The sequence below is a fragment of the Colobus angolensis genome, unplaced genomic scaffold (genome assembly GCF_000951035.1).
Source record: "Colobus angolensis palliatus isolate OR3802 unplaced genomic scaffold, Cang.pa_1.0 Scaffold427, whole genome shotgun sequence".
Classification (NCBI taxonomy): Eukaryota; Metazoa; Chordata; class Mammalia; order Primates; family Cercopithecidae; genus Colobus; species Colobus angolensis.
Window position 1 is genome coordinate 974,776 of NW_012117677.1, and position 14,409 is coordinate 989,184.

The 14,409-nt window shown below is 35.9% G+C and overlaps 1 protein-coding gene across 1 annotated transcript in view; it reads right to left on the reverse strand.

Moving 5' to 3' along the window:
* NAMPT (nicotinamide phosphoribosyltransferase) overlaps positions 1–14,409 on the reverse strand; it is a 40,750-nt gene that overhangs the window by 19,775 nt on the left and 6,566 nt on the right. The window contains exons 3-6 of the mRNA XM_011956870.1: positions 14,235–14,317; positions 6,912–7,068; positions 4,876–4,979; positions 2,515–2,643 (exon numbers count right to left, since the gene is read on the reverse strand). Of these exons, the coding sequence (XP_011812260.1) occupies positions 2,515–2,643; positions 4,876–4,979; positions 6,912–7,068; positions 14,235–14,317 (473 nt within the window). The remainder of the gene's footprint in view (positions 1–2,514; positions 2,644–4,875; positions 4,980–6,911; positions 7,069–14,234; positions 14,318–14,409) is intronic.

The window sequence follows — 14,409 nt, forward strand, 5'->3', positions numbered from 1 at the left end:
TAAGACTAAAGGAAGTAAACCTGTAAATTTCCTTCCAGAAGTGTTTATTACAATGCTACCATGCAGGATGCAGGATAAAGGCTTTAAAGAATGAGAAATGGGATGGTACAGCAGAAAGGGCACGGCACCTACTCTATTCACCAGTCCATCTCTCAGGACTCAATTTCCCCATCTGTGAAATGACATTTGGTCAGTATAATCGTTTTTAATATCAACTTTCCTTTTCTTAATAGTAGAAAGGTCTTGTTTTGCTTTTTGGTGGAAGAAAGGGATAAGTTTAGCCCACTATGCTGGTTCCTCAGCCCCCTTGTAAGCCTGAGACACCTCTGCAGAACTCCTAGATGCTCTTAAAATTGTTATGAAATGTGAGAGGACTAAGGTTTCTTCTGGCACCAATATTGAAATAAAGCAACTCAATTTCAGTATTTTAGAATTCTGTGTGCTACTAACAGGTGAATAACAATCAATAGTTATTAATAACTGAAAATACAGTGGGAAAGAAAACTGAAAGAAATACTATTTAGTCCTTTTACTGAAAATGTTTTAAATCAAGATCTGTTTAAAGAATATTTTCAAATTTGCAAATAACAAGTTTGTTGGGGATAGGAACAGATTTCAAATACAAGGTGGTAAACTTAAGGTTGGGGATTGGTAAGAGTAGGATGAATTTCCTCTGTCCCCACGAGAGATGCAAAATATCTATGAAGAAGTCTATTCTGGAGATCTGATATGCAGAATAAACACATTTAAAAAAATAGGATCTGTCAGAAACTACAATAAGGGATAGACAGTATCAGACTGTAAGTTTTTATGCTTTAGCTATAAATGCCTATTTAAGACGGAAATAACTTAATATATATTAGTATAAAAAAGGTAAACTCAATATAAATTGTTTCAGGTTATAAGCAAATAAAAGCAAGGGTCTATGTACTTCTAAAAAAACAGTATCGAACAGTCCCATATTAGATTTATGTTTAATAACTTTTAAAAATATTTATATATTTGGTAAACTGCTTTAAAATAATTGATTTTTTTTTTTTTTTTTTACTTTATGGTTTCCTAGTCGGATACACCAAAAATAAGTTTTTTTATTAAAAATTTATTTAAATGTTTTAAAAATTTTATTTTAAAAAATTTACTTTTAAGGCCAAAGAAAACTGCACAAGGAAGCAAGGTGAAATGATATCTAATTCTCTACTTCCATAAATATCTGCTTTAGGAAAGTTTAATTAGACTTAAGGAAGAGTACTTACTGACTAAATCCCCAGTCAGACAACTAAAAAGAACAATATGAAAAAGGTTAATCCATAGATGACAAATTTTCTAAGTTTGGTTGGGATCTTTGGCATTTAAGGTAAAAGGCTAGCCTAGATGACATGAACAACTCTTCTACTCTTGTGTTTTTGTAACACCATCCCCTCAAAATCAAATATTTGCCAGTACAAACACTATTTACAGCTGTACAGAAACCAGTAAGATACATTCTCTTTTACGGTTCACAGTTAATAGTTTTAGTATATGGTATAGACTATTTAAAACCTTTATTTAACTGTACCTATTTTTTTTTAGTCTATTATTAGTTAATAGCCCATCAAAAGTCTACTAATTTTCTGTCAACTTAGCAAAATGTGTTTCAAACATATTCTTGGACCTCTTATATTTCAATGTTTTTTCAATTTTTTAAGTGAGCCTCAAATGTACTATTTTACAATATAATAGCAAATAGCAAATTACTTTAACCAATAAACTAATTAGTCAGTTCTAAGAACTAAGTAAATGCCACCAGATAGTAAGGTGTTATTTCTACAGTTACTTTCGAGGGTATATTTCCTCTCACAGATTAAACCTATTATTAAACTGTTCAGAAGTTAAGTAGAGTATTATCAAAACTCTGACCATGTGAAAACATATGACTACTTAGGTATACATACAAGAAAAACAAAAAAAGGCTTGCAGTATAAACCCAAAGCCCAAAATGTACCCTTCCTGAGAAATTAAACAATATGAATAGCAACTCTTGATTATATTTAGATGAGAAACTGAAAAGTAACAGATGGTAGATCCCAGGACCTAAACTGATTAGAGAAAAATGAAGAAAGTAGTTACTAAAGGTTGGAACAAAGTTCCTTTAGTCTAACTTGAACATTTATCATTCATTGAATGTTGTAAGTTACTAGAAATGTTGTTAAAAGTTTGCTCTAAGATAATACACATTTAAAATGGCAATGAATTAGATGAAAGGATAAGTTTTAAGCCAACTAAGTTTTGAAAACAATCACTCTCAATAATTTGATTTAAACAAAATCTCAGAACATTCTATTCTACTAGAAGAAACCTTAAAGATTAGTCTGTCATTTTACAGATGAGGAAATTGAAGCCTGGAAAGGTTAAGTAAATTATAGGAGATTATATATATAGCTTTATTAGTAACAAATTCTAAACTGTAATCTCAGTTCAATGGTCTTTATTCAATTAATGTTAAATAAGAATTAAAAAAACAAAAAAGCAATTTACCTCAATCCAATTTGTAAGCCAGTAACACTCTGGATCTGTGTTTTCCACCGTGAAGAGAACATTTCCTCTGGGAATGACAGAGCCCTCAGGAACAGCTTTTACTTCTATTGGAAGATGCCCATCATATTTCTGGCAGGAGAAAATGATAAATTTATTTATTCAACAGATGACACTCAATTACCTGCTGTTTTACTAAAGGTTCTTTACATTTTATAGAATCTAAATTTACTGTCATTGAAATTGCAATTGTAGATGTTACCGTAATCTAGTCAGAATGTCCTTAACCTAAAGACTAGTTAAAATTATTAACATAGGTACTGATATTAATTTTTTAAGTTTAATGATGCCACGTGTTTCTGCTAAGAACATTTATCACTACAAGTGGCAGAAAATTCCAAACTGATCAAAACAAAACTGTTGCTTTTTCCCTGCTCTTTCAGAAAACGAAAAAGGATGAGTTTATTCCAACATATTCTAAAAGTATTCCAAGAACACTATCTTTATTTTAAATTCATCATTTTCACAAAATAAAGGCTGCAGACTGAAAGATAAAGGACGACTATTAAAGAACAAAAGAAAACAAAACAAGAGAGAAGGAGAGCTAGGGAAATCCCTGCAGAAGAAACAAAATAGGTTCCCTCTTTATTCTGGTGATGGATATGAAACTATGACAGACCAAACGCAGAATCTTGGCAAGTAACACTCAAGTCTGACTTAACTGACTTCCTCTTAATGCAATAATTGCCTCCAAAATTAAAAATTAGGCTGAAGATTATTTGTTATGTGACACTGTGCCTCCCTTTTAAAGCTAAAAGCTATGCCTAACTATTCACTAGGAAAGCAAGCTGCTTCAGAAATCCTGATAATTTATTTATGTGATTTGGGACAAGGTAATTAAATAAAAGAAAAATCTGTTTAAAAGAAGCACTGGAGGCACGTGTATAGCAAAAAGAACATTGCCCTACAGGTCCTAGTTTGGACTCAAAAGCACTGGGGAGACCCTGGGCAAATCACTTGCCATCTCTAGGTCTCAGATTCTGTTTGTAAAATGGGTTAGACCAGATTATCCCTAGAGAACTTTTAGTTCCCCAAGATTTTCTGATCATATAATCAAACGACTTACTGCCCTGGCCACTGGACAGTATAGTAATAAGCACAGCACGTAAACTTATTACTGTACTTAAGCTTACAACAAACCTCACAGAAGAGAAATGGAGCAAGTGCAGGTGATAGCTCACAGATTCTACTGACCTTATTTAAGATTCGGGAAAAGTGCAGCGCAGAGTGCTTACCTGACTTTTTCAAGACCCGTAAGTACCAAATAGTATAGCTCAGTATTGTCATATAGGCATGAAAGTTAAAGTATTTCTAATTATCCCGTGTTTGACAGTCTGTTCAATGTGAGACTTAAAGTAACACTCAACATCAAGATACACCAATAGATTCCATTCCCAACTGATCACTGTAATAAAAGGAAATCACCACGGGATATTCAGCTCTTATAATTACATTACCATGTCTTTGAGTGCCTTGATATATAAGCAATGAATTCAAACATACTAGATATAAATATAATACAGTCAAGACTACTAAAAATCAACTTTGTGGATCAGCACCAAGCCATTCTCACTATTCAGTGAGAAACTTCCCAGAACTGTGTGTAGCGATAGACTCACAGCATCTATTTTCAGTCAAGAAAACAGACCTACATTTTGAAATTGCCAAATAACCCTGCCCTTTCCTACCTATAGTGTATTTTCAAGAATGAATTCTTTCTCAAAAATGTTATCTAAGTTATAATTCATTTTTATTAATTAGACTTGCTGTAGATTCTATATGCTAATGATGTAACATGGGGGATGTGGGGAGAGGGATAACATGTCAACCTTAACTTTTCAAAAGGATGTCTAAAATAGTCATTATATTCAGATCACAAACAAAAAAGAACTGTAATGATACTCTAATCTCCTATGCAAATTCTGGCTGGGGATAGTGGCTCACACCTGTAACCCCAGCACTTTGGGAGGCCAAGGTGGGCAGATTACTTGAAGTCAGGAGTTCGAGACCAGCCTGGCCAACATGGTGAAACCCCATCTCTACTAAAATACAAAAATTAGCCGGGCGTGGTGGTGTGTGCCTGTAGTCCCAGCTACTCAGGAGGCTACGGCAGGAGAATAGCTTGAACCTAGGAAGCAGAGGTTGCAGTGAGCCAAGATTGTGCCACACTGCACTCCAGCCTGGGTGACAGAGTGAGACTTTGTCTCAAAACAAAACAAAACAAAACAAAAACAAATTCTTTTGCAAGAAGTTTTGAACTAAAAGAAAAACCAAAACAGACCAAAACATGAAACCATCTTTTACCTCAAGAATGTAGTTCCATCCCTTTTCATTAAAGACATCATCTTGGAAATGTTCTTTGTAGACCTCTTTGGCTTCCTGGATTTTCTCTTTGGTTACTACTTTACCTAAAAGAATATACACGTCCTGTTTACATTTCTAACGGTGCATTCTGTGAGTTGCTGAACTATCATAGAATTAATAACTTTGGCTATTTCACCCATTCTATGGATTAAAAATATAACTAAGAGGTTAAATGACTCACCCAGAGTCAACAGCAGAGTCAGAAAAGGAGTTTGTACTTCTAATCACTCAAAGTATAAATGTTAATTTATTGTAAAAGCAGATATGTAATAGAAAAAACTATTACTTGCATAGCTTTTAAAAATTATATTAATTTTTTCTCTCGATTAATTTTGGTACTTTTCAACTCTGAGATGACTCAAAAGCTTCTTACATCCAAATGAACCTCCTCACTTCGTTCATAAAGAATGTGACACTTTCAGGGTTGATAAGCCAGTAATTTCCACAATTACTAAAGGTCTGCCCCCACAAACAACACACTTTTAATTAACTTTTCTTATCCGTAAATGAGGATAAAAGTTGAGTACCCACTTATATGATGGTTGTGAGAACAAAATGAGTTAAGACATATGAACCACTTACAATAATGCTGGCCTAGAATAGGTAATCAATACATTTTAGTTATAATTAATAGTGAATAATATTTTACAAAGTTCTTAAGTTGTATGGCTAAATTAAAGTGTGCTACCAGTCTCTGGTAACTTAATACAAGATAACTAGTAAACTCATTTAAAACATCTTGGGGCCAGGTGTGGCGGCTCATGTCTGTAATCCCAGCATTTTGGGAGGCCAAGGCAGGCAGATCACTTGAGAGGTCAAAAGTTTGAGACGAGCCTGGCCCACATGGTGAAACCCTGTCCCTACAAAAAATACAAAAAGTAGCCAGGCATGGTGGTGCGAGCCTGTGGTCCCAGTTACTTGAGAGGCTGAGCAGGGAGGATCGCTGGAGCCTGGGAGATGGAGGCTGTAGACAGCCAAGACTGCGCCACCGCACTCCAGCCTGGGTGACTGAGTGAGACCCTGTCTAAAAAAAACAAAACAAAAAAACTTTGGTATTAAGTATAAGACTATCTGAACTGCCTAACCTTAAAAGAGTCAAGATTACAGAAAAGAGTTATTTGCCTAAAATTCAGCTTACTCTGTATTCAATTCTGAAATTATGTTTAATTCAAAAGGTTAAAGATAAACTTTTCCAACATGTATAATGTGTTTGGGAACTGTTTTCCCCCTAGAAACACCATTACAAAAATGGATTAGAAATGGCCTTTCAAATAAGAAAGCACAGAAATTGTTTGGGGGGGTTTTTGTTTTAATATGCATTTGCAACTAAGTCCAGAGACACAGGTAGTTTTTAAAAACAGGTCTTTAAAAAAAACTGGCTAATATAAAAACATTCTAATTATGATTGCTACCATAATTCAAAAGGAGTTTCCAGTTCAGTAACAAATCCTTTACTTTGAATTAATGACTAAAGTATAAGAAACCAGATTAGCCTCCAAAACTTACTGACTTTTCTAAACTCATTTCAAAACTTTTATTTCGGCTAGGCGCCGTGGCTCGCGCCTGTAATCACAGCACTTTGGGAGGTGGAGGCGGGTGGATCACCTGAGGTCGGGAGATCAAGACCAGCCTAACCAACATGGAGAAACCCCATCTCTACCAAAAATACAAAATTAGCTGGGTGTGGTGGGGCATGCCTGTAATCCCAGCTACTCGGGAGGCTGAGGCAGGAGAATTGCTTGAATCCAGGAGGTGGAGGTTGCAGTGAGCTGAGACTGTGCCATTGCACTCCAGCCTGGGCAACAAGAGCAAAACTCAAGTTTCCAAAAAAACAAAAAACCTTTTATTTCAGAAAACTTTTCTCATACTTAGAACATCAAACACAAACACACCAAATTATAAGATTTAATGCATCCAAATTAACAGATTTGTTAGAGTAATAAGCAGTGTTTAAAATATACTAGGAAAAGTAGTACCTTTTAAGTACTTATTAAGAATGTACTGCAACCCATAAAATACTGTTTCCTCGTATTTCACCTTCCTTAATTTGGAGTTTTCTGTCTTCTTTTCACGGCATTCAAAGTAGGAATAAACTTTGCTTGTGTTGGGTGGATATTGTTTATAGTGAGTAACCTATGTAAAGAAAAACACTTCTGTTAGAAAACACTGATGAGCAGACTATAAATCACAACAGAAAAGGCTTGAAGTTACTCCAAAACCAGAGAAACTATACTTCTTGTTTGCTATTAACCAGTTTCTTTTCCTGGCTATACCAAACAAAACACAAGTATCTTACTAAGATATTTTCATAGTTCAGTATCTTAAAACCACAGGAGAGCATTAAATTTTACATACAAGCACATTAAACCTACTACAAGACCTCTAGGTTGGAAAAGTATTTCATTTGGTTTTGGGGAATAGTCCTTTCATCCAGGCAAAGAGAGAGAGAAGCAGCTGCCTAAAGGGCAAAACAATGAACTGAAAGACAGCAGAATTTGGTACTATTAATATCTCAGTGCGATATGTTCCAAAAGTCAATGACTTATCAATACTACCTCACTTGTACATAGTGACACTATGAAAACCTGGATGACAGCAACAGCAGCGGCAGCAAAGGAAAAAAATCCTGTTTTGTAATCTCTTTTTCTCAAATCACCCACCTAATTGGAAAATAAATTCTTATACAATGAAACATCAAATCCTTATGAGTTTAAAATATGAAGAGGTCTTCCTTAAGCACAAAATTCTTTTCCATGAACTTGGGTAAGAGCCACTATGTAAAAAATTTATCTGCTTTTGTTTTAAGAAAAAGCAAAAAGTGAGTGTTCGTTAAACTTTGAATTTATTTCCATGTTTTAACCATATTAAAACATTTTACCAATAAAAAATAAAGTGGAAGAATGTGTATTTTCCCAATTTCAAGACTAGGAATAATAGTGCCTTAAGGTACAGGGTGAATCATGGCAATGGTGGAATAAATCTTTGCAGACCATTTTTCATGAGTGAACGCTGTGAACATAAACCATTTTTCCTGTTTAGCTTTGATCTCAAGTTTAGGAAAGTCAATGCTGTCTTTGGGTGCACAGTCTCAATCTTCTCAGTAAACCTTGGCTCTACCCTCAAGAATCTTCATAGCTTAGTACAAGAATCCTAAGATGAATATATTCCCATTGATGTTTCTGAATGAATGTGCTGTTTCCTTGCCAATGGTAGCATACTTGCAACTCTACAAAAATGGCCCCTAATGCAGCACACAGACAACCTTGGAGGTAAATCTTTATAGTAACAGGTGATCTGAGAGTTTAAGTCAAGCAGGAGACCTGGAGCTTTCTGTTTTCCTCAGGTACAACAGATAGCGATATACTTAAAGGTATAGGGAAGTCTCATCAAAACCTAGAAGTATATGTCAGGGCTTATTAAGGTTAGAATCCAGGGGCTGATCTCACTTTAATAAAATTTAAGAAGTAGCTAAGCAAGATAGCTAATACAGAATCTACAGCAATGAAATTTATGTCAATTCACTAAAATGCAAAAACAAGTATTTACGAATGAGTCTGTAGTAATAAATAGGACCACTACTTCAACTACTTATGAAACTGAAGAAAAAGACACCTCTACCCAAAAACACACCCAACATGTTATCTAAAAATTAAAATATCCAGTTTACAATGTAAATAACTCCAACTTCTTTAGTGGGACTACTTTAAGTAGTGAAGTAGAAGAAAAGCACACATGATGAAGTAAAACTTGAAAAAAGGTGTGGATCTTATAGCACAAGTTTCTAAGTCTGATTCACAGTTTTATTTCTCAATAGTTTGACCTTTACTGTTCAGATACTTAATGGTGCATTCTATATCAGATTTAAAATTACTAGAAGGCAAGTTATTTTCTTTTTCTGAGAAGACGAAGAGTCAAATCTAAATGGAAATGTCTCTAAGCTATTTAACTCCATATCTCGGTCTAAAAGTATACTAAAAATTTTCCTTTATACAAATACAGCTCCAATTCTGGACAATAATTAAATATTTACAATTTTAAAGCTTCCGCTATGTTCTCTAATTATAGTACTTTACAACCTACCTTTACTTAGAATGCTTTCTCTGAAAACAAATATTCAAAATACAAAACTGCCTAAACTGCTTCATTAGAAACAAAGTATGAACTCTAAAAATCTTTGGAGAACCTTAAGAGTATTGTTTTAGAATACAGCCAACGAATCTGTTATCTAGGCAAACTTGCAGATAATTAGCCAAGAAACACCATTTATTAACCATCTACTAACACCCAACAAGTTTACAAAAGAATACAGAGCATGTTTAGGTCTACTTATAGAGGCATATGTACATGTTGTTTAATGGGAAAGTTTTTAAAGCAGAGCTTTTTAAGAAAATATTTCTAACAATATACTCAATGGGATTTATAATGATTCTAGTTTTGCTAGTTTACTGTCCTCTTCATTGCACTTTCTCCTAAACAGGCCATTTTGAATCTTCACCAGAACATGGAATAATATAGCATAAATTCAAATCAACTGTTATTTTATAAATACTTCATTCACAAATACATACTCTGTACCTACTTCAGACACTGAGGATGAGAAAGAAAATAGACTGACATGGTCTCTATTTTCACAGGACTAATAAGTGCTGAAGAAGGAAGAAAAAAATACATAAACTAAGTAATTTCAGATCAAGATAGATGCTATGAAAATGTAAGAGAATGATGGGCTAGAGGGGACCAAGAAGACTTCTTTGAGAAGGTGACATATGAGCAAGACCTAAATGACAAGGGTACAGGAAATGCTTTGGCATAAGGGACAGAACAGAAGGCAGGCCAGTGTGGTAGGTACTTAAAAGTATGGTGGTGGGGTGGGGACAGTAAGTACACAATAAGGTCAGAGGTAGGCAGAAAAGAGATCATGTAAGGCTTATAGGCTACCCCAAGGAGCCTGGATTTTATGCCAAGTGCAATGGGAAGCCATTATGCTTTAAGCTGGGGTGAATATGACATGATTCACCTTTTAAAAGGATCAGCCTGGTGGTGGGGTGGATAAGAATGGATTAGAGGGTGACTAAAGAGTGCAGGAGTTAGGGGCTATTAGGTTAGACAGGAGAATTCGCCCAGTGTTTTTGGAGGTAAAGGGGAACTAGGCTGGTAAATTGGATGTGGAAGATAATGAGGGGGAAGAATTAATACCTCCTACATTTTTGGTTTGAGCAATTGCATTAATAATAGTGCCATTTATGGAGATGGAGAAGGCTGTCAAATGGTAGGGAAATGAAGTGCTGAATTTTAAATGTTAAGTAATACCAACAAAAAGTTTCATAGTATTCTAAAGTAAACACAAAAAGAAAGCTCTTAAATCATGTTAACGTTTTAGCACTGACTTGACTTCTATTACTAAAGAAAATGGTTCTGCAATAAATACAAAATTATTCAGTAGATGTAAACAAAACAAAATACCTAATAAGATCCCAGCAAACCTTACCAGTGAAAATGCTTCCTAAACTGGCATGGCCCTCCTGCTGCTAAAAGACCACCTGAACATCAATACATATGTGGTAAAGAACTGGCCAGGCGCGGTGGCTCATGCCTGTAATCCCAGCACTTTGGGAGGCCAAGACAGGTGGATCATGAGGTCGGGAGATTGAGACCATCCTGGCTAACACGGTGAAACCCCGTCTCTACTAAAAATACAAAAACTAGCCAGGTGTGGTGGCACGTGCTTGTAGTCCCAGCTACTCAGGAGGCTGAGGCAGGAGAATCGCTTGAACCCGGGCGGTGGAGGTTGTAGTCAGCTGAGATTGCACCACTGCACTCCAGCCTGGGCAACAGAGTGAGACGCCATCTCAAAAAAAAAAAAAAAAGAGAACAGGCACACACAGAAAAATGTAGTTATTTTAACATAACTCTCCAGTTGTGTGATTAATTTACTTCATGAAAGGATAAACTTCTAAAAATTATTACACACTAAGTAACAGTAATTGGTATTATTTTAATGTCTAGAACAAAAAGGGTCTAGCCCTAAGTCAAATAATAGCTTTTTCCATTAAGGAGTGCTGGCCAACCAAGTGTATCAAAAAATTGTATTCCCAAGGCTAAATATCCTTGTTCCAAGTATGACAGTTTAGAAAGAAAAAGTATGAGATATGACACATATATTTTAGTTGAACAGAATCCTTTTGGGAGAAGAAAGCCTAGTTTTCTCTAGATGCTTCTCTAGATGTTCCGTAGGGCTGATTTGATGTCTTAGGGTTGATTTGAAGATCTTTCCTCCCACAATGGGATCACATGATCAAATGCAAGTACTACTACCTTACTTTTTCAGTTATACTTTTAACTGCTAAAAAATCACAAGCCAATATTTAAAAAATGAGCTGTATATGTAAGATCACATGGGATAACATACCCAAGGTCACAGGGCAAGTTATGTTAGCTATATAATATCTAAGGGCAATCAGAAGAGGATACACTCTGCCCAGCACTGGCTAAGACTTACTGCTGCTTTAAAGCCAATGTGCTACGAACAGCAATAACTGCAACCCAGTCTTCTTTTCAGTATTATTTAAGACTTCTTAAGCCCTGGAAATCTGTTTGGGTTTTGGAAACCCAAAAATAATTCACTGCTATTTGGCTTTGAAGCAATACTCACTCATAAATATGACTTAAGGATTTTGGGTTATATTATTTTGGGGAAGGAGAGAAATTGCAAAACCACCTATAATCATATTGCCTCTTCCCTTAAAACCTCTTGCATTGAGTTTCTGATGACTTGTGTCTCTTTTGCCACACCTTTAAACCAGATTTCATTACCTCACAATGAGAACACCGCTTAATTATTAATGACCTAAATTAATCTCCCTATGAAGTATATTCATGATTTATATATATTTTATTTATGTTGCTCAAGTTTTTCCTATAATTTATAACATAAAACAATGGAAAAATTGAAATAAATGGACAATGTCACATATATCTTTACGAAAGCATAGTGTCTGGAGTACAAGCTGCAACAGTACCCCACTCATGAGGCTCAGGTTGCCTCGGGAGCCACCGTGACAATACCAAAGCATCCGCTCAGAAGCAGTGAAGGACAAGCAACAAAATTTGTTATTCGGCCGTTGGAGGAAGCAAAATTTTCTTTTTTTGAAAAAAAAGGTGCCTTGAATTCCTAATCACCAAATATAAATTGCACATCTCTTTGAAACTTCTATGAAATCAACTTCCCTCCATCTTGGATTTCAAAATACTACTTATTTTTGTCTTCTTTTATAATACCCAGTAGGTGACCAATATTTATTAAATGAATGGTTAAAACTATGCTGAATTCTAGATAACCAGCTTACAGATGACCCTTTGAGAAGCAACCTACACAGGACAGCACATTTAATAACTAATGGGTAATGTGGTTTAAACTGTGTCCTCCTTATTTCTAACAAGAACCAGGATGAAAACAGAGGAACCACATTTGTCTGTGTCCTTAATTTCTTCCTATATACAATAAAGTATGAGGTTACAGAAGTAAATGTATATACTTCAAATGCTCCTTTGGTCCAAGTTGTTCTGGACTCTCTTGACAGGATACAAGACAAAACAAAATTCCCATTGTCATGTGCTTGGCTACCATACCATCTACTTGCAAAATAACTTTTGTAGTGCTTAGGCAATCAATTATTCTTCCTTCAGTTTTAGAAGAAATCAACAATATTTTGCTCTCTTCATCAACACATTTAAAACTACTAGAGTTCCCAACTTTGGCCAACAGTTTGTAAGCACTGATAAGGATATGTAACATTCTCATGTAATTTCTAAGTAAGTTTCATTACTCCTAACCTCAAGATTATCATTTTTGTTCTTTTTGCTAGATAATAAGACAAAAATGTAAAACAGGTTATAAGGACCCCTAAAAACATAAGGGAAATGAAACGTAAGACTTATATGTGACTGTGGAATACACAATCTATTTCAGCATACTGCGGTAAGCCACTGGTATAAAACGTATCAACTTGATTGAATCCTCTAGAGGTGATTTTTGGGGGAAAAAAAGAAAAATCTAAGATGAAAATATTCTGAAGTTTCATATTATAAAGGAGATAAAACATACCAGCCTAACTTGAAAGTTTACTTCAAAAGTCAACTTTATTAAATAGGTGCAAATTCTAATAGTGCAATTAAGTATGGCTCACTAGATTAGAAATCTTTAAGGTAATTCACTATTCTAACTAACAGCACCCCAGAAAACTGATGTTAAAGTAATTTTACATTCCTTATGTATAATGGTTAGAGGAACTGCAAACGAAAGGAAGTTGCACTCCTCTTTGTTTTTAAAATTTAGACTAATCAACCTCCTTTTACATTTGGCTAACACGTAAAAAAAAAAATCTGACAATTATTTTAGATTTAGTTAAGAAAAAAATTCTACAAAATACGAATGAGGCTATTCTAAAATCACTATTTAAAATTTTGAAAACACTATGATTGAACCAAGAGAACACAACAAGAGGTTTTAGGACCAAGTAAAGGACCATAGTTAGGGTATTATCACGTATACTTGACAACGTTATCAAGGATCATACTTGATAGTGTTCGAATTTTGCAATACTTTAAACTTGCATCTAAAAGACAACTTGTTGATGGATCTTGGCTCGATTTCAACAATCTAAATATATAAACAGCATTTTAAGCTGATTGGAAAGAAACAGACAAAATTTAAGTAAAATGGAATTCTCTAAAATACTTTCTCGGAATATCGAAGGAGGGCTAAAAACAAAGGGAAAAAAAAAGAATCAAAACAAAAACATGAGAGTACTATGTTTTACCACTGTATTCCAAAACCACTGCTGCTCAAGTAAAATTTACTTTACCTCTTCCCTTTACTACCGCGTGCTTCCTATCAACTGAATGTGGCAGCTACCCACGCAAAGTGTTCAAGGGGCATGTGAACGCAACGTTGCGCCATCCCCTCTCCACAAGTTCTCTAGGGTTAAAACTACAGTTCCTTTAAATCCTCGTGTTTCACTTTCCTTTTCACAAAAATCCTAGTGACCCTAAAGCAGTTAAGAGAAGTGACTCTAAAGCAGTTAAGAGAAGATCGGCCTCTACACCCAGGGATAAGGAGCACGAGCAATCACTAGGTGCGAAGGAGTTTGAAACGGAGCCCGGCGGAGTGGGATAGGGGTATCCAACACGGCTACTGGGGCCAGGCGAGTGTCCGCCGCGCCGGAGCAGCAGACAGAGGACCGCAGCTGCTCTGGCGCCCGTGCCAGGACTTCTCCCACCTCGCCCCCTGGAAGACTTACCTGCCCAGCCAGGGGCGAGGGCGCCGGGCTGGCTCGGCGGGGAAAGCCCCGCTCACTCTCCACTGCGAGTCCCCGGGGCCGTTACCTAACTGGTCCCAGCTCCAGGCCAAGAGGCCGCGCTTCAGGGGAGGGCGTGCACTCGCCGGCGACGCCCAAGCCCGGAGCACCGGAGCCC